The 23037-nt window shown below is 38.7% G+C and overlaps 1 protein-coding gene across 6 annotated transcripts in view; it reads left to right on the top strand.

Annotated features, from left to right (window-relative positions):
- WDHD1 (WD repeat and HMG-box DNA binding protein 1) overlaps nucleotides 1-23037 on the top strand; it is a 29624-nt gene that overhangs the window by 4527 nt on the left and 2060 nt on the right. For all 6 annotated transcript variants that reach the window (XM_064461093.1, XM_064461095.1, XM_064461096.1 and 3 more), the window contains exons 4-24: nucleotides 276-427; nucleotides 2652-2763; nucleotides 3304-3354; nucleotides 5075-5170; nucleotides 6748-6840; nucleotides 7735-7841; nucleotides 9352-9487; nucleotides 9641-9836; nucleotides 10021-10214; nucleotides 10818-11002; nucleotides 12122-12363; nucleotides 12832-12969; nucleotides 13648-13804; nucleotides 15711-15825; nucleotides 17277-17408; nucleotides 17765-17982; nucleotides 19745-19875; nucleotides 20462-20518; nucleotides 21401-21444; nucleotides 21603-21761; nucleotides 22159-22292. In XM_064461093.1, coding sequence (XP_064317163.1) covers nucleotides 276-427; nucleotides 2652-2763; nucleotides 3304-3354; nucleotides 5075-5170; nucleotides 6748-6840; nucleotides 7735-7841; nucleotides 9352-9487; nucleotides 9641-9836; nucleotides 10021-10214; nucleotides 10818-11002; nucleotides 12122-12363; nucleotides 12832-12969; nucleotides 13648-13804; nucleotides 15711-15825; nucleotides 17277-17408; nucleotides 17765-17982; nucleotides 19745-19875; nucleotides 20462-20518; nucleotides 21401-21444; nucleotides 21603-21761; nucleotides 22159-22292 — 2849 coding nt within the window. The remainder of the gene's footprint in view (nucleotides 1-275; nucleotides 428-2651; nucleotides 2764-3303; nucleotides 3355-5074; nucleotides 5171-6747; nucleotides 6841-7734; nucleotides 7842-9351; nucleotides 9488-9640; nucleotides 9837-10020; nucleotides 10215-10817; nucleotides 11003-12121; nucleotides 12364-12831; nucleotides 12970-13647; nucleotides 13805-15710; nucleotides 15826-17276; nucleotides 17409-17764; nucleotides 17983-19744; nucleotides 19876-20461; nucleotides 20519-21400; nucleotides 21445-21602; nucleotides 21762-22158; nucleotides 22293-23037) is intronic.

A 23037-nucleotide genomic window follows, 5' to 3' on the forward strand; every position in this document is an offset into this window, starting at 1 on the left:
AGCAGTGTTTCTCCAGGACTGAAAGTAAGAATAATTTTCCTAGTTTTTAATAGTTTGGTTAAAGTGAGAAAGTATTAAAGTTACTGTGCTTGTCTGTATATTTTTGGGGAGAAAAAATCTAAACAATATTTTCCCTACTACTCTTACTGTCAGACCTCTTTTTGAAATACTGAAGTTAATCTGCCCAAATATTGGGAACATCAGAGCGTTTTTTTGGGGCTCTGTGGGCATAAATGTGTTTTAACTAACAATTTTTATGATGGCTTTGTTTTTAGAATGGAAGACTGATCACAGCAGTATCAAACAATACTGTTCAGATACATACATTTCCTGAAGGAGCTCCAGATGGCATCCTTACTCGTTTCACCATGAACGCAAACCACGTTGTCTTTAATAGTGACGGTACCAAAATTGCTGCTGGATCTAGGTAATCTGTGCGTGATGAGGAAAAGCATTGTTATCGTTCAAAATCTGGCAACTTCCTTGCATGCTGAGTTTTACCAATGAGATCACTAAACCACATACCTCCGAGGGTTTTGAAATATTGCAAAATGCCTTCTGGGGGTGGAGGGGAGGAAAGGAATGAAAAGGACTTTAGGAAACAATGCTCCGAGAGATACTTGATCCACCAAATAATTTTAAATGGAATTCTGTTGTTGTGAAATAATTCCTTTTCTTTAGGAGCCTTGAGTGTTTTCAGCTTTCGGTCTTACAACATGTAAGCATAAGTCTTACATGGCCCATATGGATCTCATTGCAGCATCCAGGATTTTGTTACTCTGTGCTAAAGATAAAGTCCTGACTGTTCAGGATCGTGGTGCTGCAGATTTATATGCACATGCAAAAGTTAGAGGGGTTCTAATTTGTGCAAGAGCTTTGAGTCATTCTCTGGCTTAGGTATCATCACCATTCTGCTGAATGATAACAGATGAGAGTTGCAAGACTTGCCTGAGAGAAATTAAATGCATAGTTTAGTTAAGTTCTTAGGGCAGCATGTTTGCTTTTACATGATATACGCTAGTCCTTTAAAGAGGTGGCAAAATAGCAAGCAGGCAATATTTATTTAATTTCAGGTTTAGGTGATTCTTAAATTGGATTTGGTGGACTCTTTGGGCAGGCTGTAGCTACAGCTGGGCTGTCTGCTTGCCTCTCTACTGGAATTTGTCGTCCACAGTAGAGATAACAGAGCATTTAATCTGCTCTCTGGCTCCTCTAAGTGTGAATTGAACTGGAAAGCAATTTGGGTGAATATGCCGGACTGTGAACTCTGGCAGTGGTGGAGCAGCCACACCAGCTCCCCCAAACCTGGGAGGCTGGACAGCTGGAGGCAGTAACCACGCTGATCTCTAAATCTGACCAGGGATCATGAGTTTGGGCCCTTTGCCAGTGCTTGTTTCTGAGGGAACAGCTCTGCCCTGGGATCTGACTTTGATTAGAGAGATTAGGCAGACAGCAAACTCCTTTCTGGTGCTAAAACTTTTACAAAAATCCAGTACTTCTGCAGCCTGGCCCGGGCTCCCACATTAGGAAAAAGAGGTCATAAGACTGTGAGGCCACCCCTAGATGAGGTCTTCTGTAACATACTGACGGAGAAGATGACAGCCATGAAATGATGGAATGCAGCTAAGAATTGCTTTTAGTTGTCCCAGATTTCTCCATTTTTTATGTGAAGTCTGCAAACTTCAGTTTATATGTAACTTTAACATCCAACTGGCTGCCAAAGGTCACGTGAACTATTTGAAAAATAGTTGTGTGGCTTCTTAAATAAGCAAAAAATATCCTACTGCCTGTTTTTTTTGTTTTTCTTTAAAGTTGTTGTGCATTGTTTTAAGAGTGCTAACATAATTTTAGTTGTCTCACAACAGAGCTTATATAAAGACTTCCTTTTAAGACTGTTAAGATAGCTTTAGATAGCTGACAAAACAGAGGTTGTGTTTCTGAGTATAGTTAAAGTTATGGTTAACCCTATAGAATTATGTCCTAAAATTAAATTTCTGTCTGAGGGTGTTGCAATGAAGCCTGAGAGTGGTACTGAAAGATTGTCAGAGGAGTTCTTTAGCTTAGAAGCTGGCATTGATATTTTGAGTTAAACGGCAGTGATGTCTGTAATTTTGGAGGAGGGAATAAGCTGTATAAAAGCTGTAAAAATTCTGTTAATGTGTCTGGTATATTAAATGGTCTTAAAAAATCCTGTTAAAACATCACAAAATAAACTACTTGCTCTATCTTAAAAAAAAAACAAAACCAGCCACGTGGCCAAATAATTATAGTCATGAATGTTGGTCCCATTCAACAGAGTTTTTGTTAAGTCAGCTCTCTGGTATCTAAGCAGACGTTTTCCTTAGGTCATATAGAATATTTTATTAAACAGGTATACGGTCTGTGTCTACATAATATACTCTTCAAAGAGCAACCATGTTTTATGAACTTTGACATGAACAAAAATTATTTTCTGATAAAAATAGCCTGGCCTTGCTGCTATGGCAGGAAGCCTGAAGGTTCTCATTTTCCTGTAGATCATACAGTGTTGAAAGCTGTGACTTCCCCAAAAGATAGTTAGTGCCCAACTTTTTTTATTGCCATAAACACATAGTTTGTCATTTTTAATACCAATGTTAATACTTCTATGTCTGTGCTGTTGTAATCTACAGTGACTTTATGGTCAAAGTTGTGGAGGTGACTGATAGCAGCAAGCAGAAAACATTCCGAGGACACGATGCGCCTGTTTTAAGCCTGTCTTTTGACCCCAGGGATGTTTACCTGGTAAAAACACTTTCTTGTTTCCTTTCTACTTTGAAAATCCTTTTCCCTGGGAAAGAAAGTATATATTTTTTAAAAAAAAGTAAACAAACCAGTGATGGGGCACATGAGACTACTCCATTGCAGCTAACCTTACTGATGATGGGATGTGTGACAACTTGTTGCCTCCCAGGAGAACTCAGTCTGTGCTTTACTACTCAATTACTGCTGGTGTTCTTCTGGAATCTAATGCAGATCTGATTTTAGAGGGGAAAAGATGGCTCACTAAAGAAATTCAATATTAATTTCGAGCCTCTTTTGTGAATAAGCAGCTTACTTGAAGTGTGAGGGTCTGTAATTACAGTAGCTTGGAGCTGAGTGCAATTGTCAAGTTGACAGTATTAGGAAGTTTTAAGTCTTAAAATGGTTTAAATAAGGAGACTTTCTTTTCAAAACTGCCTGTGTGTATATCTATATGTGTAGCATTGGTTATAGGGATTTTTTCGATTTTGTAGCATTGATTTCTCTACATCTTTAATTTGTTTGCAAAAATCTCTTACACAGGCATCATCGAGCTGTGATGGTTCTGTCAGAGTGTGGAAAATCGCAGATCAGGTAAAAGGTCTGCTGTTCAAAGTTAAGTGTTTCATAAGAAATCTGGGATTTCACAGACAGCGAGAAGAGCTGGACTGAAATAACCCTGCTGGAATAGGTTTTCTTTTTGGGAAGAAATCTAACTACACTTTACAGAATACTTTTATCCACTTCTGAGAGAAACTCCAAAGCCTGATGATGAAATGTTGCCTGGGTAGCTATGGATTGTTCTTCCTGTCTGTGGAATCCCCGATTTCTTCCATTCATCTTTCTTCGTTGGCCAACATTGTGTGTTTTGTCCTCGGCACATTCAGAAATAACGCTTCTGTGAAAAGGTAGTGATTGACATCAGAGTTCTTATTTCAGAATTTCAGCTCATTGCTTTCAGGGTTAAGGAAGGATTTTTACTCTAATAAACAACTATCTAGGCATATTTTGGTTTTATTTATATTTACCAAGCTTCCTATGAAATTATGAATAGTTTTCAGGATTGTAGACTGACTGGCGAAGGTGGAATAATGCTCTGAGATGGTACACAGTATCTTTTTTTAGTAAGTGATCTGGTTGGTTAGTCTCATTAGGAACACGATTACTTTGACCTGAGATTAGGAAGAGATATGGATTTCACATGCCAGGATCACTGAGATGATGGCCATGATGATAATATTTTTCTTTGATAGGGGACTTTGGGCACAATGTTGCTTCGGTGTCTCCTGCTCTCTGCCTATGGCACACACACTTCATTTTCTGAGGTCTTGAGGTTCAGCTCGGTGTATCTCAACCTTTTAGATTTGAGTGAGTTTAAGGCTATTGACAAGGGGCTTGCTATTCCACTTTCTTGTTTGTTCACAACTTCTCCGAAGAAAGACATAAATCAGAGTTTGAAGAACATACTTTATGACAAATACATTCTTTAGGCTCAGTCAGCAATATTTAGCTGAGATAGTCCAGGGCCTGTATGAAAGCAGATTGAGAGTGAGAATCAGGTTTAGTCTCTGCTCTTTGAACCCTAAGGAACTTGAAAAGAGGGTTTCAAGTGAATGTTTTAATAAGGCAATTCTGCATATGTGAGTGGGATTATTTTTGCTAAATGCCATTGACTGGACTAAGAATCCGTGTGGAATTATTCCTGTAAGTGCAGTTGAAAATGTATCCCCACACTTGTGGATTGCTACTTTTTAAAAACAAAAGCACACTTCTAAAGTGAAATCTTGTGTTCCAGACTGACAGTGGGTGCCGTCCGGGGCAATTACACTAACAGTGCCCTAGGACTGTAGCAGTATGATGTATGTATCTCTGCCGTAATTTGAGAATATAGCCATTCATTCTTTATACTGCTGTGGTGAGATTCAGCTGGTGTGTGTCACCTTGCTGCAGTTGCTCCGCGTTTGACAAATGCGTTTTGGCCAGATTTCTCTATAACCTAAAAATATGTAAGCTCATTTGTTCTGTACTTGATTAAAACCGCTTGTTCTGTGATCTTCCTTCTGTTACAAGTAGTTGTATTGTCATTAAAATCGTTTCAGGTCTGTATTGGGAAGGTTTTTTTCAGGTGTTTTTTTTTTTTTTTTAAGGCAGTACGTATCATTGTATTTGAATGAAAGAGATTATTTCAGTTCTAAAAACGGTATATCTTTTTCCTTTTAGTTTTTTCCCCCACACTTTTCCTTTAAGAATTTGTACTGTACCGTAGATTTTCACAGAGCTAGGAAAACTCATTTTTTTCATATTTTGTTTTCAGACATGCACAACAAGCTGGCCGCTGCTGCAGAAATGTAATGATGTGATAAATGCTAAATCAATATGCAGGCTTGGCTGGCAACCTGGCAGCGGGAAGGTAAGTGACATTGTTTTAGCCACATCTTAATCCTTTTCTCTTTGGGTGTCCAACAGTAGAATTCAGTCTGGGCAAGCCCAGTTTGCATCTCCTGGGACTAAGGAAAATATTTGGGGTGAAGTTTGCTTTTAGGAGGGAAAAAAAAACCCAGCCTGGAAATGGTTCCTTGTTTAAGCTCCAGACTGCGTTTGGCAGTAGTCCAGCTGTCAGCCCAAAACAGCGTTGAACAGTCATGTTGCGCTTAATAGGAAGGAATATTTTACACGAGAGAAATACTCAGATTGTTCACAATGGAACATCAAAGGAGTTCAGTCTTTCTCTACTTTAAGTAAATTTTGCCCTATCAGTAGTCTTGCACTGTAAATATTTCTTTAGTAAGTTGTGACCTGAAGTGCGAAGTTGATTCTGTTGTGACTAAAGGTGATGCCGATACATGCTATGGGTCCAGTGGATGGGTCACCAGTTGAAATGGGTTGGGGAGTTAGCACGGCTGTATAGATGTCTCTGTAGCGCATAACCTAGAACACCTCTGCATTATAAGGTGCAGGAAGGGCGAGAGGAGGAAGGAGCAGGTAAATGTGACCTGTAAGAAATAAGGCATGGCCTGCCATAGTTGAAGTAAAGGACAGGGAACTGAGCGAAAGCTGGCCAGTTGGAAAAATTGTTTTATGGCTTCTGTTCTTGCCTGTGATAATAGTGTGGCAGAACCTATTTGTCCTTTATTGACATTCCAGTATACTGGATCTAAAGAGTATTTTCCAGTGTTTTCACACAGTTCTTACCTGAATAATCTTGTTTCCCCAACTTAGCCTATCTGTCTTCCTACCCGTGTCCACTCTTCAAAATACCTGGCTGCTATAATAGCATTATACATGACATTTCTGTGGAAGAGAGAATGTCACCTGCAGTACAAATTGTTTCAATATCCATATTGCATCAAACCAAATACTTTTAATTTTTAGGCTGATTCTTCACACACGCACAGGTGAAATGTAAGTGGTTGTCTTGCTTCTCTTACAAAGCAAATTGTTAGAAGTCATTAAAACCCCAAATACAAAAACAAAATAATAAACAGGCAGTAACATTTATGTAGTTTTGTGCAAGATGAAATGAGCTTTTTCAGGAATTGGCTATTCAAATAAGATTTATTAGGAATTTGTAACCTGATCAAAAGAGGTTTAGGGAGGGAAAATGAAAACATAAGCCTTGTGCTCAGAGCACTGAGAACTATTTATATGTGTGTGTGTGTGTGTGTTAGCTGTTTCATAAGTAAGAACTTCTAACCTTATGGTGCAGCTGTCATTATCCTCAGCTTTCTGCCAGAAAGAAACGAAAATTAAAATAAAACCAGGCATGCTTTCCTATGTTGCATGTGGAAAACATTAAAGAGCCTTGTAATTTAAGTTACTTCAGCTTTCTTTACTTTCTCAGTTGGCATTGCTAGGATGCTAGAGAACCCTTAAATACTGAGGCAGTCACAATCGTAATACTTCTGAATGAAGGAGCTATGCTATTTGAATGTTCTCTTGGAAAGGTAACATGTTTTAAATTGTCGGATTCTTGTTTCCTTTGAACAGTTGCTGGCAATTCCTGTAGATAAAGTTGTTAAACTCTACAGGAGAGAGAGTTGGGATAGTCAGTTCAATCTATCCGATACATTCATCACACAGGTAGGTACATAAATCAGGTGCTTGCTAAACCTTCCATAATTTAAATGTTGTTCTGCTAGAAATCATCTTCTGGACAGTATCTCCCTTCCCTTCCCCCACTCCCCCCACCCACCACCCTGGTGATGATTACTCACGTTTTCTGTTTAATTTCTGATCCTGTTAGTTTATGTTGGAAAACAAGGCAAGAGATACTTGATGAGTGTCAAACATGTCTTTATGTGGCTCTGGTTCATCTCTCTCATTTATAGTAACCCATTACATCTCTAGTGTCTACTGGTGAGTCACCAACTGCAGCTGAAGAACATCTGTTTTCACAAATTGCTCTAAATACATAGCTTTTTAGGGAAAATGGCAAGAGTATTATTTCTGTACAGAACAGAGATATCAGTTCACTTTAGGTTTTGTTAAGCTGAAATTTAGCTAAATAGTAGCCCTAACTGTGCCATCTTCCTTCTTTTGACCTCGTTATATACTCGGAAACCTTTGGGCTAAAGAGCACTGCTTTCCTAGTGTTATTAAGGTACAGAACACAGTGTCTTGGAACTTAATTTATGAGTTTGTATTAAGTTCAAAACAAATAAAGCTATGTTTAGTGCTGAGTTTGCAAAATACGCTGTGCTTCTGTCTACATGTCTAGAATCAGGTTTTGTTCGACTTCATGATAGTGTTTAATGACAGAAGATGGATATTCTCAAAAAAAAAGTGTGCTATCTCTAAAGAACAGTTCTTTCAGGGAACTGCCTAAAGCCAGCTCTAGCAAATCCCATCCAGCCTCCTGTACTAAAGATCATCGTTATTTTTTTAATTCCAGAACACCTGTCTCTCTTAAGCTCCAGAATATGAATTCTGTGGGGCATTGGTAATATTTTTTTCTGTTTTTTATTTTTCCTTTAGCCCTTGAATGTTGTGGCCTGGTCTCCTTGTGGGCAGTATCTGGCAGCTGGAAGTGTGGATGGTGGTGTAGTGGTGTGGAATGTGGAAACTCAGGAGTGCATAGAGAGGTATTCAGCATTGTTCCATAAACCCATAAGTCATGTTTCTTCTTGAAATAGAATTTTGTTATCTTTTCCGTAAAACTTGTTTGTGCAAATGTAAACTCTGCCTCTTGAAAAGCATTAGTAAGATTTACAGGGCAAATCTGTAAGTTTTCTGCTAATATCCCACTGAAAACAAGCACCCCAAGGAGACAGCATACAAAGGCTCAGCTTGAAGAATGCCATTTACCTGCCTCACAGAATGTCTCCCAGCGGGTGGTGGGGCTGGGAGTATATCCACGGATAGGGAGCCAAAGCACACAGGTTGGAAGAACTGTGAGATCTGGGTGATGCTGAGCAGCAGGGCCACCGCTCAGTGATTTGAGCAAGAGGGCTCTTCTCTTGTGCAACCTGGGTGAGGTGCACTAATACTGCAGTTCATATGCTGAAGGGAATTAAATTCAAGGGCTGCCGTATCATTTCCATGTTCTACAAGGAAGCAGCTGCCACAAGAGTATAGCTCTTGGTGCTAGGTAGAAATGTGGCATTGTTTTGCCTTCCCCCACCATATCCAGTATGCACAGAAGTATATTCTGATTCATGTGATTGATATATTGTTTTCCTTTCTGCATAACTAGAAGGATCTGGAAATATTACATTCTTAGAAATAGAATAAGGAAGGGACATGAATGTGGATTTTGTTCAAATTCCATAGTCTAGTTTTCTGTGTGCAAATATCTTTAATCAACTATTAGATTAAAAAGTATTAAAAGGATAGTTTTGATGGAAATAAATTTTCCTCACATCCCAAACGCCAAGATCATTGGCAGTAAGGTGTATTTTCTAAAGCGAGAGGGAAATACAGATACATCAGCCATCCTCACCTGCAGGCAAAAAAGACAAACTGACAAATTGCACTTTATCTTGGTTAGTTAAAGCCCCTCTCTTTCAAAAAAAAAAAAAAAAAGGAAAAAAATAAAAGAAGAAAAGAAAAAGGTGTGATTAAGTGAGGTGAAGAGAAGGGATGATTTATCTGTCTGAATATTTTGGGTAAGAAAAGTGATTGTTACTGTAATGCCTATGTTAAGAATTAAAGACAGATTATGTAAATAATTAATGGGAGGGTTTTTTTGTGAGAATAAAGGGTGGAAGAGATAGAGAATTAACTCATCAGTTTGGTACAAGAGAAACAACTGAATGTTCTTTTTATAACTGGATGGTTCTGGAATGTATGACTGCAGGGGAATTACTTTGTCTTTTCTACATGTATCAGGAAGCTGTCGTTTTAAGGATATGATTCTGTTTCATTTTTAAAGCTTAAATGAATTTCTCCATAGAAAGGGATGAATGGATGGCGCTTTTTTTATAGTAGCTGTTTATTCTAAAGGTGATCTATCAGTTATTTTGCTATGTGTAACATCACTGTAACATCACTTTCTAATACTAGTAAATATTACCACTTTTTACAGTAACTCTTATGGATGTTTCTGCCCTGAGAAGCTTACTTTAAAATCCATTATTTGTATGTTCTTTTTAGGATGAAGCATGAGAAAAATTATTCGATTTGTGGACTGGCATGGCACCCCAAATATAGGCAAATCGCTTATACAGATACTGAAGGAAATCTGGGCTTGTTGGAAAATATCGGTGATGGAAAGAAGCCAAATGACAAGGTGATTATTTCTTAAATTAACAAGATTATTTAGGTTACCGAAGGATATTGAACGTTCTCTGTTGTGTGTTGAAAGTTCCCTCTTGTGTGTTAATTCGTTCTTTGAATTCCATGTCCAAAAGAAGTTTTATGATTATTGTTAACCCGGTTTTAGGTTGCCAGTACAGTGACGAAAGACTACGACGATCTCTTTGATGGAGATGACGACGACTATTTAAAGGGAGAGATGATTGAGCCACAGTCTTCTCCAAAGGCTGGAGCTAATGATGATGATGGTGGTGATGATGACCTTGTGCCAACCTCAGGCCACCTGAGAATGGCAATGATTGATGATGATGATAACTCAGTAGGTACAGAATGAACTAATTTTCCAGAGCTTCTTTAGTGCTGTTATTGGGAACAATCTCTTACCATCCTCTACTCAGATATATTCTGCCTCATTTTTCCAGAGAAATCCTGACTGGTTTAATTTTTTTTTACCTATATTCTGTCATAATAATATGTGTAAGATGTAATTTTTTTTTAAACTTCTAGATATTGGGATGATAAAAGCTAATTCCAGCCTACGTGAAAGGGAAGATGATGATGATGATGATCAGACTAGTGGCTTTCCAGCTTTGCCACCACCCTCTACACAACAGCCTTTCTATGATGGGCCAAAGCCAACCCCCAAGCAAAAGCCGTTCCAGTCTGGCTCCACTCCTGCACATCTCATGCATCGTTTCATGGTAAGTCTCACTGCTCTGTGGTTACGTAGATCTAGTTGCTTTGTTAATATTGTCCAGTTCTTGCTGTGTCTTAATCTAATATTTTTTGAGATTTTTTTACTTTTTTAATAATTCACAGCATGAAGCTAAATGGAGGAAAGTAGTTTTGTGTTAATGTGAAGACCGCATAATGTTATGCTTTATATTTTGGTTGCTTTTGATACAGAAATAAATACTTGGTTTAAGACAAAAGCAAGCTATACAGTCTGTACCTGTGCTATTGAATTCTAGCAAATCTTTTTTAAAATTCTTTTTTAGCAAGAACTTGTGGATATTTTTGTGCTGTTAGGACTTGTTTGTGAATCATCCACTATTTCTTTCTAACCCAAGTTCTTTGCGCTTAATTTTGTAAGGAGAAAGATGGCTGAGCGCTGAGGATGAAACTAGCTTCTGCCTCATTCAGCTCTTTTAGCGACTACAAGTCCTGACTACACAAGTCTTCGTTCTTCCTCCAGCCTCCCACCTACTGTTGTTTCAGATGAGAAAGTTATAGCAGGCTGTATGCTGTGTAGGGCAGTATGCTTGATTTGCTGGGGGGTTTTTGGGGGTGTTCTTTTTAAATAGGTATGGAATTCCGTTGGTATCATTCGTTGTTACAACGACGAGCAAGACAATGCTATAGATGTAGAATTTCATGACACCTCTGTACATCATGCGACGCACCTGCCAAACTCTCTGAATCACACAATGGCTGACCTCTCTACTGAAGCTATTTTACTAGCCTGTGAGAGTGCAGAGGAACTTGCAAGGTAAGTCATGGCCTTGCTCTCCAAAACTCGTAGTATGAAATTAGCTTGTTTCAAATATTTCAGCTTTTAATTTCAGCTTCTCTTACTTTTTTAAATTTCTGGCTTTCAATTGTGCTTTTTATTTATGGGACCACTTCTGAGGAGGATTTTCACACCCACCTGCTTGAAGACTTCAAGAATATTGAAAGATGCATTTTGTTTCCTCATGATTTTTTTAAAATCCTTTTTTCAAATATGTGTACGTACTGGAAACTTCATGCATTGCTAGCTCAAAGGAAATTGTAAACATGAGCAGTAGTTTTTCAGTCTGTTCAGATCAAAGATAAATCATAAGGGCTATGCTATTTCGTTTCTAAGGAGACATGTTTGGAGATACCCAAAAAGTTGTAAGTGTGAAGAACACAAGTTTATGAAAACCATAGAAAGCTTTAAGCAGCTGGGCCAGGTATACTCTGTTCTTGCATTTAAGAACAATAGCAACAATATTTTGTTGTCGGTTGCCGTGGAAATCTCTTGAAGAAAGAATTTTCTTATTTTCACACGTACAGCTTTGTGATAAGTTGGAGAACACCCTTTACCTTTAAAAGTATTATTTGTACATATTGGTTGTCTGACTCTGAAAATGTCAATTTTTTTTTTTCTCAATGGAAGTGGGTAATCTATCAAAAGCCATGATGTCTGTGAATTGGGACGGGCATTTTTCAATTATTAAGATGGCAGAACTGACGTTCCTAATTTTTTTTCCCCCCTTTGAAAGATAGCATAATGTGACAGACTTGTAACGGGGGCTGTTGTTGCAGGGTACCGAGCAGTTCTTGTTAATTAAGGGGGACACTTACCTGTTTCCATCTGAAAAATATCCCCTCAGACCTCTAAACTGTCTCTGCTTCAGGCTTTAGAGGCTCTAAATCTACAGTGCTGGAGGTTGAGCTGGCTCTTCAGTTCTTGAATACTAAGAGTAACACCTTTGCAAATGACCACTTGTAATTTGTAGTTCCTTTCTATGACCATCACAGATTCCAGGTCTCTGACAAAAGCATAATATATTGGTGTGTTTTCAGACATTGCCATTTTCTTCATGTTGAGATACTTGACTGTTGTTCTTTGTCTCTGCTTTAGCAAGCTCCACTGCATTCATTTTAGCTCATGGGATGCAAACAAGGAGTGGACAGTGGATATGCCAAAGGATGAAGACATTGAGGCTGTCTGTCTAGGTCAAGGATGGGCTGCTTGTGCCACTAGTGCCTTGCTAGTGCGTGTGTTTACAGTGGGAGGCGTTCAGAAAGAGATCTTCAGTCTCCCGGGTCCAGTGGTGTCTATGGCAGGACACGGAGAGCAGTTGATGATTATGTATCACAGAGGTAGTTTTCTCCCTTCTGTCTTTTTTCAGCTGGGGTTATGTTTTCAATCCTTGTCTTACTGGCTTAAAACACTGGCTAATTTGTACGTAATCACCAGAAGTATTTTATTCTTCTCTTCTTGATGATGCTTTTACTGTCACAACCCACGGATCTTTGACATCTGATAGCAAAGCCTACATTTTATATTGGGATGTCTAGATTAACCTGTGGGGAAGAGGAGAAGTTTTTAACAGCCACATTAATAGATTAAACTTGGGTTTCAGGTGTGCCAGAATGAATTACTCTAGGAAATTAAGGAAGTAGTTGTTATGCATGCTTTGTATGTCCAAAATGACAAATAGTTGCTTGTCTGACAGTGGTATTCATGGGTAACCCTGCTTTAGAATTAGTTTTTGATTCAAAACTTAAATTTAACCAAGAGACAAGACTATTCTATTCTAACATAGTCATTGAACCACTTCTTCCTAGGTACTGGGTTTGACGGGGACCAATGCCTTGGAGTACAGCTGATGGAGCTAGGAAAAAAGAAAAAACAAATTTTGCATGGAGAGCCTCTTTCTCTTACAAAGAAATCTTACTTGACTTGGGTTGGATTCTCTGCAGAAGGTATGGAATACCTGTATGAGTGGTGTTGAGAAATCTTGACACTGTTGGGGGAATTTTTGGGGGAGAATTGCGCCTAGTTAATGCTTTTTCAGTAATGGTACTCTTGGGATTTAGACTTTTTTTCAATCTCCTCAAGGCTAAACAAAATTCTGTTTATCTATTCTTTCAATGTATTTATCAGAAATCTTTAATATGTTTCCACTACTCAAAATACACTCGAATGTTATCAGAACTTGTTTCCCGATTGATTGCCCTGCTCAGCAAAAAGAAATAAGCTGCATTAGTACACCATAATAGCCACGTTCAACCAGCTTGGGAAAAGCCTCCCCAGAAAAAGTTGGTAGCTTGGGAGTAGTTTTGATGATAACCAGAAAAAGTAATTGGAAAATAAGCTAATTTTCTTTGAGAATCTACCCAAGTAGTAGAAATTTGATTTCTTCATAAAATGCTTTAAATTTGAACTTGAGTCGGTTAACTAGCAGTAGTGTTGCCTGTCAGAAGGTGGCGCATCTTTCTAAGGGAACTAGTTTTTCTCAGCTGGGTTGTACTGTTCGGGTGAGAGGATGTCGTATTCGAGATACATAAGCCATCGTTTCCCAGCAGTATCCAGCAGTTCAAACTTACTCGCGTTGCAGTGAGTTGCCTGTCAGGATAATTCTTTTCATTTGTAACTAAAAGGTACCCCTTGTTACGTGGATTCTGAGGGAATTGTGCGGATGTTGAACCGAGGACTTGGGAATACTTGGATTCCGGTGTGTAACACGAGAGAGCATTGCAAAGGAAAATCTGATCATTACTGGGTAGTTGGCATCCATGAAAATCCCCAGCAGCTCAGGTCAGATATTTCACAAGGAAGTGCTTTGTTTGTCTTGGTTTTAAATTACAGAGCACTTCTTACTATGAGAAGCTGGAAGCAATTTTTACTAAAACAGGTGGCTGGTAAATATGCGCACTAAATGATCTAGTTCATGAATGTAATTCTGCACGGATGTTTCATTACCAAATTGGTTTTGAATAAACTCATTAGAGTTTTATAATTTATAACTGACTAATTGTGGCTTTTTGCCTTGGCTAACAGGCACGTGCACTCTATTGTCTGCATCTCTGATGCAGACACATTCGTAAGACTGCATTTAGCTAGAGAAACCTACTAAAAAGCTATGGTTGCTGTTAGGAACCTGCTTCTGCTGTTGATGGTTTTGGGGGTTTGGGGATTTTTGGGTTTTTGTGGGTTGTTTATTGTTGTTGGGGGTGGTGTTGGGGTTTTGTGTGGCTCTTTTGTTATTTGTTTTGGGGTTGTTTTTTGGCTTAGCTGTGTCTTCTCCTTTTGTCCCTTTAGTTATAGGATTGGATTCTTTTTAATCTACATCATTAGGCATAGATAAATCAGATCTGTCTGTTATTATATTAATATTTAAACTGTGGCCATGAAGAACAATTTTGTATGTAAAATTGCTCAGATACTTAGATGAGAGTTAGCCATTACTTTATAAAATGTGGTACTGGTGATGTCTAAATGACACATCCTGGACACGTAGTTGCTAAGCTTTGTTTGTAGTCCTCTTTATTCAGTGATGTGTGTCCTTTTCCTACCAGGCAGAATCCATCAGCTCACATATTTTATTGAAATTTAGGCTCTTTTACTTTGCTAGTCATACACAATTGTAGAGGCTGATGGGAAACTGCATTTTATTTAAATTGATGTGACATTCTTTGTAATCCTCTGGTTTTTTTTGTAATAAGGGAAATAATTTGGTATTAGTGGTAAATGTCAATTCACTGTTTCCTCCTCCAAATTATTAAGTAATGTTGGCCTCCAGAAAATTCACCAAAAATGTGCAGGGTACATCCCGTCAATGTGATGGTCAACCCTGAGTCTGTCATCATGAGTTTTTTCCTTCTATTCTGAGGAGAGTACAGCTCTCTGAGTCGCAAAGAACATTTTATTCAAAGCCACTAGCATATTAAAGATAAGAAGGGGGGAGGGTTGTAGAAACACCATATGCCTTAATTAACACAGATAGCCAGAACACTAATGCTTCCTGTTCCTTTTTGTTTTGTTTTTTTTTTTTTTTTTTTCTAGTGTCTGAAACAGTAGCTTATAAAACCAGACATTTTTGTCAATGCTGCATTGGTGCTGCTGGAAATACAGCTCTTTCCCAATCAATGTTTTGCTTCAGTGATTGTTACCAGCAAATACTCATTTAAATATAATGAAACAATAAGCCTATGCTTTTAGTTTATGCTTATCTGTTTCACCCCTCTCTTTGCCCCCTCACCCGCCCCGTGTGGGTCTGAACACAGCACTCGTCTCATGAAGTCCAAAACCCCTCATCAAAATAAACGGTAGATGTGCCTGCTCTTTTTCCAGTGGCCTTCAGTTATTCAGAGGCTTCTGATTTTAATAAACTGCATTTACATTTTGTAATATCTGTTAAATCGTGTATCGTGTGAGAGGGGGATCTGTGTCTGTTATGTGCCACATTTGGAGTTTTCTGATGTGAATGAGAGCACCATGTGCTTTGCTGGTTTTAAAATCTTCTGTTGGTTGCAATATAAAAATAACCCTTTATAATGCAATCTTACATATCGCTATATTTAAGTCAGTAATTTAATTACTACTTTTTAAAGAACAAATCCTCTTAAAGTACCTTGCTTCTTAGGAGACATTATTTAGATGTAGAACAACTGGTGACTGTAGGTGATGAGGACTGTATGCGTTTTTTGTTTCCCTTGCACAGGTGCATTCCTTGTAAAGGAGCCCGATTCCCTCCTACGCTACCACGGCCTGCTGTAGCAATATTATCTTTTAAACTTCCTTACTGTCAAGTTACAACAGAAAAGGGACAGATGGAGGTATGGAATGGTGTTGAGTCCACAGCTGATAGTCTCAGATGTCCCCGTAGTAGGGATCATACAAGGTTCCTATTAATCATCTCTACTATGAAAGAGGGGTAGTACAAACTCTGAGTAAGACATGTGGCTGAGGAGGTAATTTGGGTTCAGCATTTTGTATAGGTTTTCTGGTTTGGTTTGGTTCGGTTCCCAACTGTTTCTAGAAGAATACAAAATAAAGCTGTTAGAGCTGATGCAAAGTTATATTTACACATAAGCTCTTTCTGACCAATAAAGTCTTCTATCCCTCTCTATTTTTTTTAATTTCTTTTTTAGTGGGGAGTGATTAATGTTCTGGGAAGCACCACATTTTGGGATCCAAATTGAGACCCTCTTGAAGGTGCCTGTTTTTTAATATTTTAGGTACAACAAAATTTATGGAAGATGTGTTTTTGAAAGATGTACTAAATGCTCCAATTTGTATCATCACTCTGAAAACACAGCCCTTCAGGCTTGACTTATTTTCTTAAGGTAGAGGCTGGTTGAAGCAAGATGTACCTGCGGAGAACTTCTAGAAGAGTGTATTTATTTTCAATTTTTCAAATAGGTTTAGATGTTTCAGTCTTGTGGGGTTCAGCTGCAGTGCACAAAACAGAAATGAATATAAAACTCTAGCTTTAGCCTTAGAGACAGTTTAATGTTATTTGAAATTTATTCTCTTTTGATAGAAGTGTAGATAAAAAGTTTCAATAATAAACACATTGTAATTTTTAATGAATTCTCCTTCATTTGGTTGAAGGTCTTTTGTTCTTTATTTGATGCGGTATGCCTTCCACACACCCCCAGAATAATAGAAGGGAAATGCCAGGAATTGTTTATTTATCTTGAGGGAATACATACTTCTGTGTAGACAAAGAAGCAGATTATTCCAGTACATCTGATGAAAACGTGCTGGTTTTGAATCATTTTATAATTATTTTGTAACAGTGCTAGCCTCGTCTAATGACCATACTAGTATTTGCCTGAACGAGAGTTGTATTTTCTGTTTACCTGTCTCACTGTAGGAGTAATCATCATCTATTACTGAGTTATTCCAGAATACTTCCAATTTGCTGTGGGACAGAAGTTATAAGATTAAAATAATCAACTTGTCCTACAAGTGTCTGCCCTGGTCGCATACTGGTGAACACGTAGGTCTCATCCTGCTGAAAGCCTGGAATATAAATGGAATTTAACATAAATGGCAACTGTTTGGATCAGTTTGTGTACAGATGGTTGTTAGCGTGATCTGTTTTTTCCTCAGTAGACGTTGGCTTTTAAAGAGGATTGTCTGCCCCTCGCCCTCATTATAACATGAAAGGAGCATTTAAGAGTAAATTGATAAAATAATTTGTAAATTTTTAGGCTTTGAGTCATGGACGTTTTTTCGCCCCTGTGTGACCTCCAGCATCCATCGTTCTCCCCTTTTTCAGGAGCAGTACTGGCGTTCTGTTGTATTTCACAACCATGTGGATTACTTATCGAAAAATGGCTATGAAATCGATGAAAACACTAAAAATCAGTCAGTGAAAGAACAGCAAGAACTTCTAATGAAACTGTTTGCCGTAAGTACAAATAAATAAAAATAGAAATAATTTATTTTGAGTCAGTAGCATCTGATGTAAATTTTGATGTGATTCCTCTTAGAAGTCTGGCTAGTGCCAGCTGGTTCACAGACTACGAGAGGAGGTGGACCACAGTTAATATTGTTTGTGCTTATCAGTATGAAGGGTGGGAGGAAGAAGAAAACTAAAAAAAAAAAACAAAAACCACCACCTTTTTCTTTGCAATGCAGCTCATAGTTGTTGTTGGTTTCTCTTTATTCATTCATTCCACCAAGACTAAAATATTCTGGTCCTACATTCTTGAGAGAGCGGTGTAATTGTGAAGTGTGTAACTCTCAAGGCTTCTTTTCTTTCAGCTTTCTTGTAAACTGGAGCGTGAATTTCGTTGTGTGGAACTTGCTGACCTCATGACACAAAACGTTGTGAATTTAGCTATCAAGTATGCTTCTCGCTCTCGAAGACTAAATTTAGCTCAGCGACTTAGTGAAATGGCTGTAGAGAAAGCAAGTGAGCTGGCAATGGCAATGGAAGATGAAGAGGAGGAAGAGGATTTCCGAAAGCATTTGAGTGCTGGGTAACACAAATTTCTGTGATTAAAAACCTGGGAACATTGTTACTGATCTATTAACATTTTGGTCCAGTTGATGCACTTTTCTGGACCGTAGTTTGCAATGTATTTGGTATGAAGTAACAGTTTGTGTTGCTTTACTCATAAATTGTACTTACAAAATGGCACGTTCTTGTTGATGTCTTGTGAGGGCTCATTAGTACCAGGATGGTAACACAAAGGGAAATATTTTCACTCCTTGCTTTCTGTATGTCTGTGTACGACAGCTTCAGAGGCAAAGCAGACTCAATACCAAGTTGCTCTGATTAGAATTTTTTCTTTCCGCCCACACCCTCCCTTCCCCTAGCGTGTGCTCGTTTGCTTATTTGACTGCAACCTGTTTTTTTTTCCTTTGTCTCAGTCCCTCTATCTCATTCCACACCTATCTTAACATCCTCCTATCTTTCTCCAGCTCTCCCTCTCCCAGTATCCCACCTCAGTGTATCCTATTTAGTCTTATTCCCTCCTAATTAATCCCAGCTCTTGAAAGCTGTGGAAATACTACAGGGTTGTATGCATTTCCCCCCACCCCCCTGTATCTGTGCTGTATCTACCTTTCTTTTCCTACCTGCATCTGCTTTGTAAAGCATGATGAGGCAAAAGATGTGTGTGGTTTGAGGGTTGTTTTTTTTTAATATAGACCATACAGAAGAGCTGTGTTCATGCTTGCCCTCTCGGTGGTACAGCTGTAAGGAAAATAATTGCTAACCACCAGTCTGATAGGGCAGAAAAAATGTCATAACATTTTGTCAGAAGCAACGTCTTCCTGTACCAATTTAACATATGAAGTTTGGAACTTGGTTAAGCAAGAGGAAGAGTTAAGTCCCTGAACTTATCTGTAGTCTTTCCCTTTATTCTTCTGTGTGAAACTGCACATTTAAAACTCCTTTCTAAATGCTCTACCTTGTTCTTCTGGATCACGAACGGAAGCTATCATCCCATGTCTGTGACTTCAGCCACTCTGAGGGTCAAAATTTATCACAAGCACTATACTGTTCTCTGTGCCGGACTTATTTCAACCACAGTGTCAGTGATTAATGAACCTTTAATTTATATATATACACAGATTTTAGTAATCAGCAAAGATTAGGAGGGAAATGCAAGAGATGTACATACTGCTGTACTGGGAATTTAGAGAATAATCAGATTAAACAATAAATCTCACTTCCTAAGTTTCAGACTGAAAATATGCATCTATGTTACTACCTGTGTATTTATTCATGTAGGCAGAAAAGTAATCTAGCATTATTTATGATATTGGAGGTATACATGTTTAAATGCAGATCACAGAAGATGCTTTATGTTTGCATTTATATTTGCACCAAAGCGTTCCGGCAACAGTAGTGATGTGCTCTGAAGGTGGCAAAAGGTTGCTGTTTCTGTTCAGGTGCTTGCTCTGGGTGCAGAGCTGTTTGGAGGCCAGTGCATGTATCTTTACCTGAGTGTGAATTTCGGGCAGTTTCATAGCAGCGTGTGGTCTTTCTTAAAACTACAGGAGTACCCCTTCAGGCGACTGCACTTGGCGTTTCAGGGTGAGCTGAAGTGGTTAATGAATCTTTATTTTATTTTTAGTAATCACCACAGTTTAATCAGAGGTATAATGCAAATTAAATGCCAAATGTTATTGTTCAGATTTCCTGAATTAGATAAGTAAGTTAGCCTTCCTTTGTTCCAGTTTTCCTTCTGAATGTGGTGAGCGCTTCCTTTCTGATGAATTCCTTCCATTTAGTTACAGCAACTCTGCCACGGAGTGGAGGCGGCCGCCAGTCAGAAATGTTCAGCAGAACCAAGAAATGGAAGATGCTGAGGAAACTGATGCCTATGAGGAAGTAGAAGAAACACCAGAAGTGCAAAACCAGAGTAAGAAAGATATTCTCTGAATAGCCTTGGAAGTTATCTGGATGTCTCTTTCTCAGAGTGAATTAGGAATTCTGGAAAATTTGTAGTTTGGATAACTCAGTAGTCAATAGGACTATGCAAACAACAGGGCTTTCCGTCTACTGTTCTGTTTTGTCCTTTTGACATAAAATTTAGGTAAGACAGGCACACCACCTGTCAAGGGGCACCACAAGTGAGGTACAGGAGGTTTGAGTTAGAAGCCATTTATATAAATAGAAAACACTCCCATTTGTTTCACTCTGTTTTGAAACTACAACTGTAGCAGGGACTAGGTTTTCTGCTACCTAGTTAGAACAGGTCTGGTAGTTTCTGATCTGTCTTATTTGGGTGCTGACATGTGAAAAGCTATGCAGCGGGAATAATGGGGTGACAGGTAGTAACTCCTGCCTCTGAGCTTCCCATTACGTGGAATTCCCTGGTAGCGCCTACCTGAGCGAGCGGGTGCCTTTACTACAACTTGCTTGTCTGTTTGGGGTTTGGTTTTTTAACAAGTTATGCTATTACATTTTATTGCACTTAAATATGTACCTCTTCCTTTGTTCTGAAGGGCCAAATCCTTTCTCCAAAGGTGCCACTTCAGCAGAGGTGACTACTCCAAAGTCTGGTGAGTAAGTCTCTGTTTATTCAGGGTGAGAACTTTGTCATACTTCACATTACCTGCTCCTGGTTTTATCCCCCGTTCTCCCATTGCTACTAAAATTCAGTGCATAACAGTGTCCTCAAGTGGTAACTCGCACAGATTATTGTTGTCACATTTTTAAGAGATTCCCTATTTCTGTTGAAGTCTTCGTTACTGAATGATGTCCCATAGCACTATGCTGATTGCCCTAGCTGTGCCAAATGCTGAATCAGTTCTCTGCCTGGCTATGTCATGAAGGTAGTCTTTGGGCAGGGGAAGAATGAGAACAATGATCAGTTGATTTGTTTTACTAATCACAGGCACATTTACTGATTGCACTTACAGGGCAGAGTTAATAACCCTGCTGTAGGACTGTGAGTCTGAGCAGGCAGGGGCAGAATGCGACCTGTGGCTGCTTCTTACTTCCTCCCTCCTGCCAGTCCTCTCCAAGAATAATAGGAGTGGAAACGGATTTGGGAGTGGAGGAAGTACTGGGTCTTCCTGTGGATTTGTATTTTAAGCTGCTGGTCCTGTGTGGCGTTTCTTGAAGACTAATAATAGTCGAGAACGTATAGTATAACCTTCACAAGCTTATTAAAGTGTCTTTGTCTGACCACTTTCAAGCCTGGTGGGAACTTCTTTTCTTTGGTGTGGAATAGCTGATGCCTCTGATTTAGTTCTCCTCTTCAATTTTCAGTGAACAGAGGCTGAAATGCACAAAAGGAGTGTTAGCCTTGTTTGGAAATGAGGCTAATGCTTCATCTTCTCAGCTAAAATGTGCACATTGCTTCATAGATTGATGTATATGTGCGCGCATGTACACGCATGCACACATCTTTACATTCTTCTTTCTTTCCTACTAAATAGTTCTAATTGCATCAAGCAGCCAAGGACGAGTGAATCCCTTTAAGGTAAGAATTTTGCAGCTGCTTCAGTTGTGGTGTTCTGAAAATCACAACAGATCATTATATCTAAAGTTTACAATGTAACTATAACAGATATTTTGGAGGAACAGAGGAGGGGAACATGACAGACAAGAAATAAAATGTCTGTTTATTTGTTTTGCTAGGTGTCATCTAACAAAAAGGACCCAGTGGTCCCCTCAGCAAATGTTCTAGACACTATGAGCAAATACTCAAAGAAAACTTCTTTGTCTAGCAGTCGAGCTGTAAACAAGCAGAATCCTCCTGTTATAAAGCCTCTGATTCCCAAACCCAAGTCCAAGCAGGTAATGTTTCTAGTCTTTTTATGTTGTTTCAGTGAGCAAAGAACTATCAATTGACTTTACCAGCTTTTATCAAGTATGAAACCCTGTTGATTCAGCATCTTAGATCGCAAAGTTCATTTAAGCATACTGCAGAAGCTATAAAAGCACATGAAACAGGAAAAAAAACCAAACCAGTTGTAGGAATGACATTCTGCACTGGATCTTGTGCTTTTATTTTAAATAGCATTAACGAAACATCTGTTGTGCTGAAATTGGATGGATTAGATGCTATATTAATGCAAGTAATTATTATGTCTCTAGGACAGGCTTGGTTTTTGTTGGGCTGTATGGTACGTGTTGTCTGAGAGCGAGGTTTCTTACCTCTTTTTTGTTTGTTTTTAAACTTCTGTTTCTCTAGGCCTTAGCAGCCTCCTTCTTCCAGGTTCGTACACCTAACTCCAGCGAAAAAACAGTGGAAGAAAGAGAAGAAAAAGCAGGAAATGAGTCCCATGAAGTCAAAGCCACTGCACCTGAGAACACTGAAAACAAAAGGTGAGTGGACACTTGCATCTCAATGCCATATTCCAATTTTGGTCAAATAGCAAGTCCAAAAACTATTTTGTTTCTGAAGATGTTAGACTGGCCCAAGTAGCGTAACGTCAAGATGGAAGTGTTAGCTCGCATGTTGTCACGTTTGTGAACTCACTTCAGAAATTTATGCATATTATCAAAAAAACCTGCATAAAACACATTGGCTGGATTTCCAAACTGCCACATTACAGTGAAAGAACAGAAAAAACCATCTGTCCGTTAAATCTTTCCCGGCAAGTGTGGTAGCGGTATTCGAAGTAGAAGTTCTGCATCGGTGTGAGACAAATCCATGTGTGAGTGAATACAATGCAAAATGTAACTTTGGGGCTCTAAGCAACGATTTTTTGCCTTGATACTGCTTATGCATCTGCTAATGACCTTTGAATGAGAAATGCTGCTGTGCTAGTTCCAAGTATAGGAAATACTTGAAGTTTAAACATCTCTAGCAAATCTCAGTGGAGGTCTAAAAGCTAAGGGCTTCACGTGAAAGCGTAAAAGCTTTATTTTAGTGTGGTTTTTTAAAAAGAAAACAAAAAAAAACTTATATCACCTAAGGAGCAGGTCTCTTCCTAGCGAAGACGCTAATGTCTTGTTCCTCTGGAGCAGATGTACTTTCTAACAATCCCAGTCCTCATGAAACTTGCATTACTGTAATCATGTTTCATTTAGACTTCATTTAACTGAGGAAGATGAAGGTAATTATTAT

Source organism: Phalacrocorax carbo, chromosome 9, assembly GCF_963921805.1.
Source record: "Phalacrocorax carbo chromosome 9, bPhaCar2.1, whole genome shotgun sequence".
In the NCBI taxonomy this organism is placed as follows: Eukaryota; Metazoa; Chordata; class Aves; order Suliformes; family Phalacrocoracidae; genus Phalacrocorax; species Phalacrocorax carbo.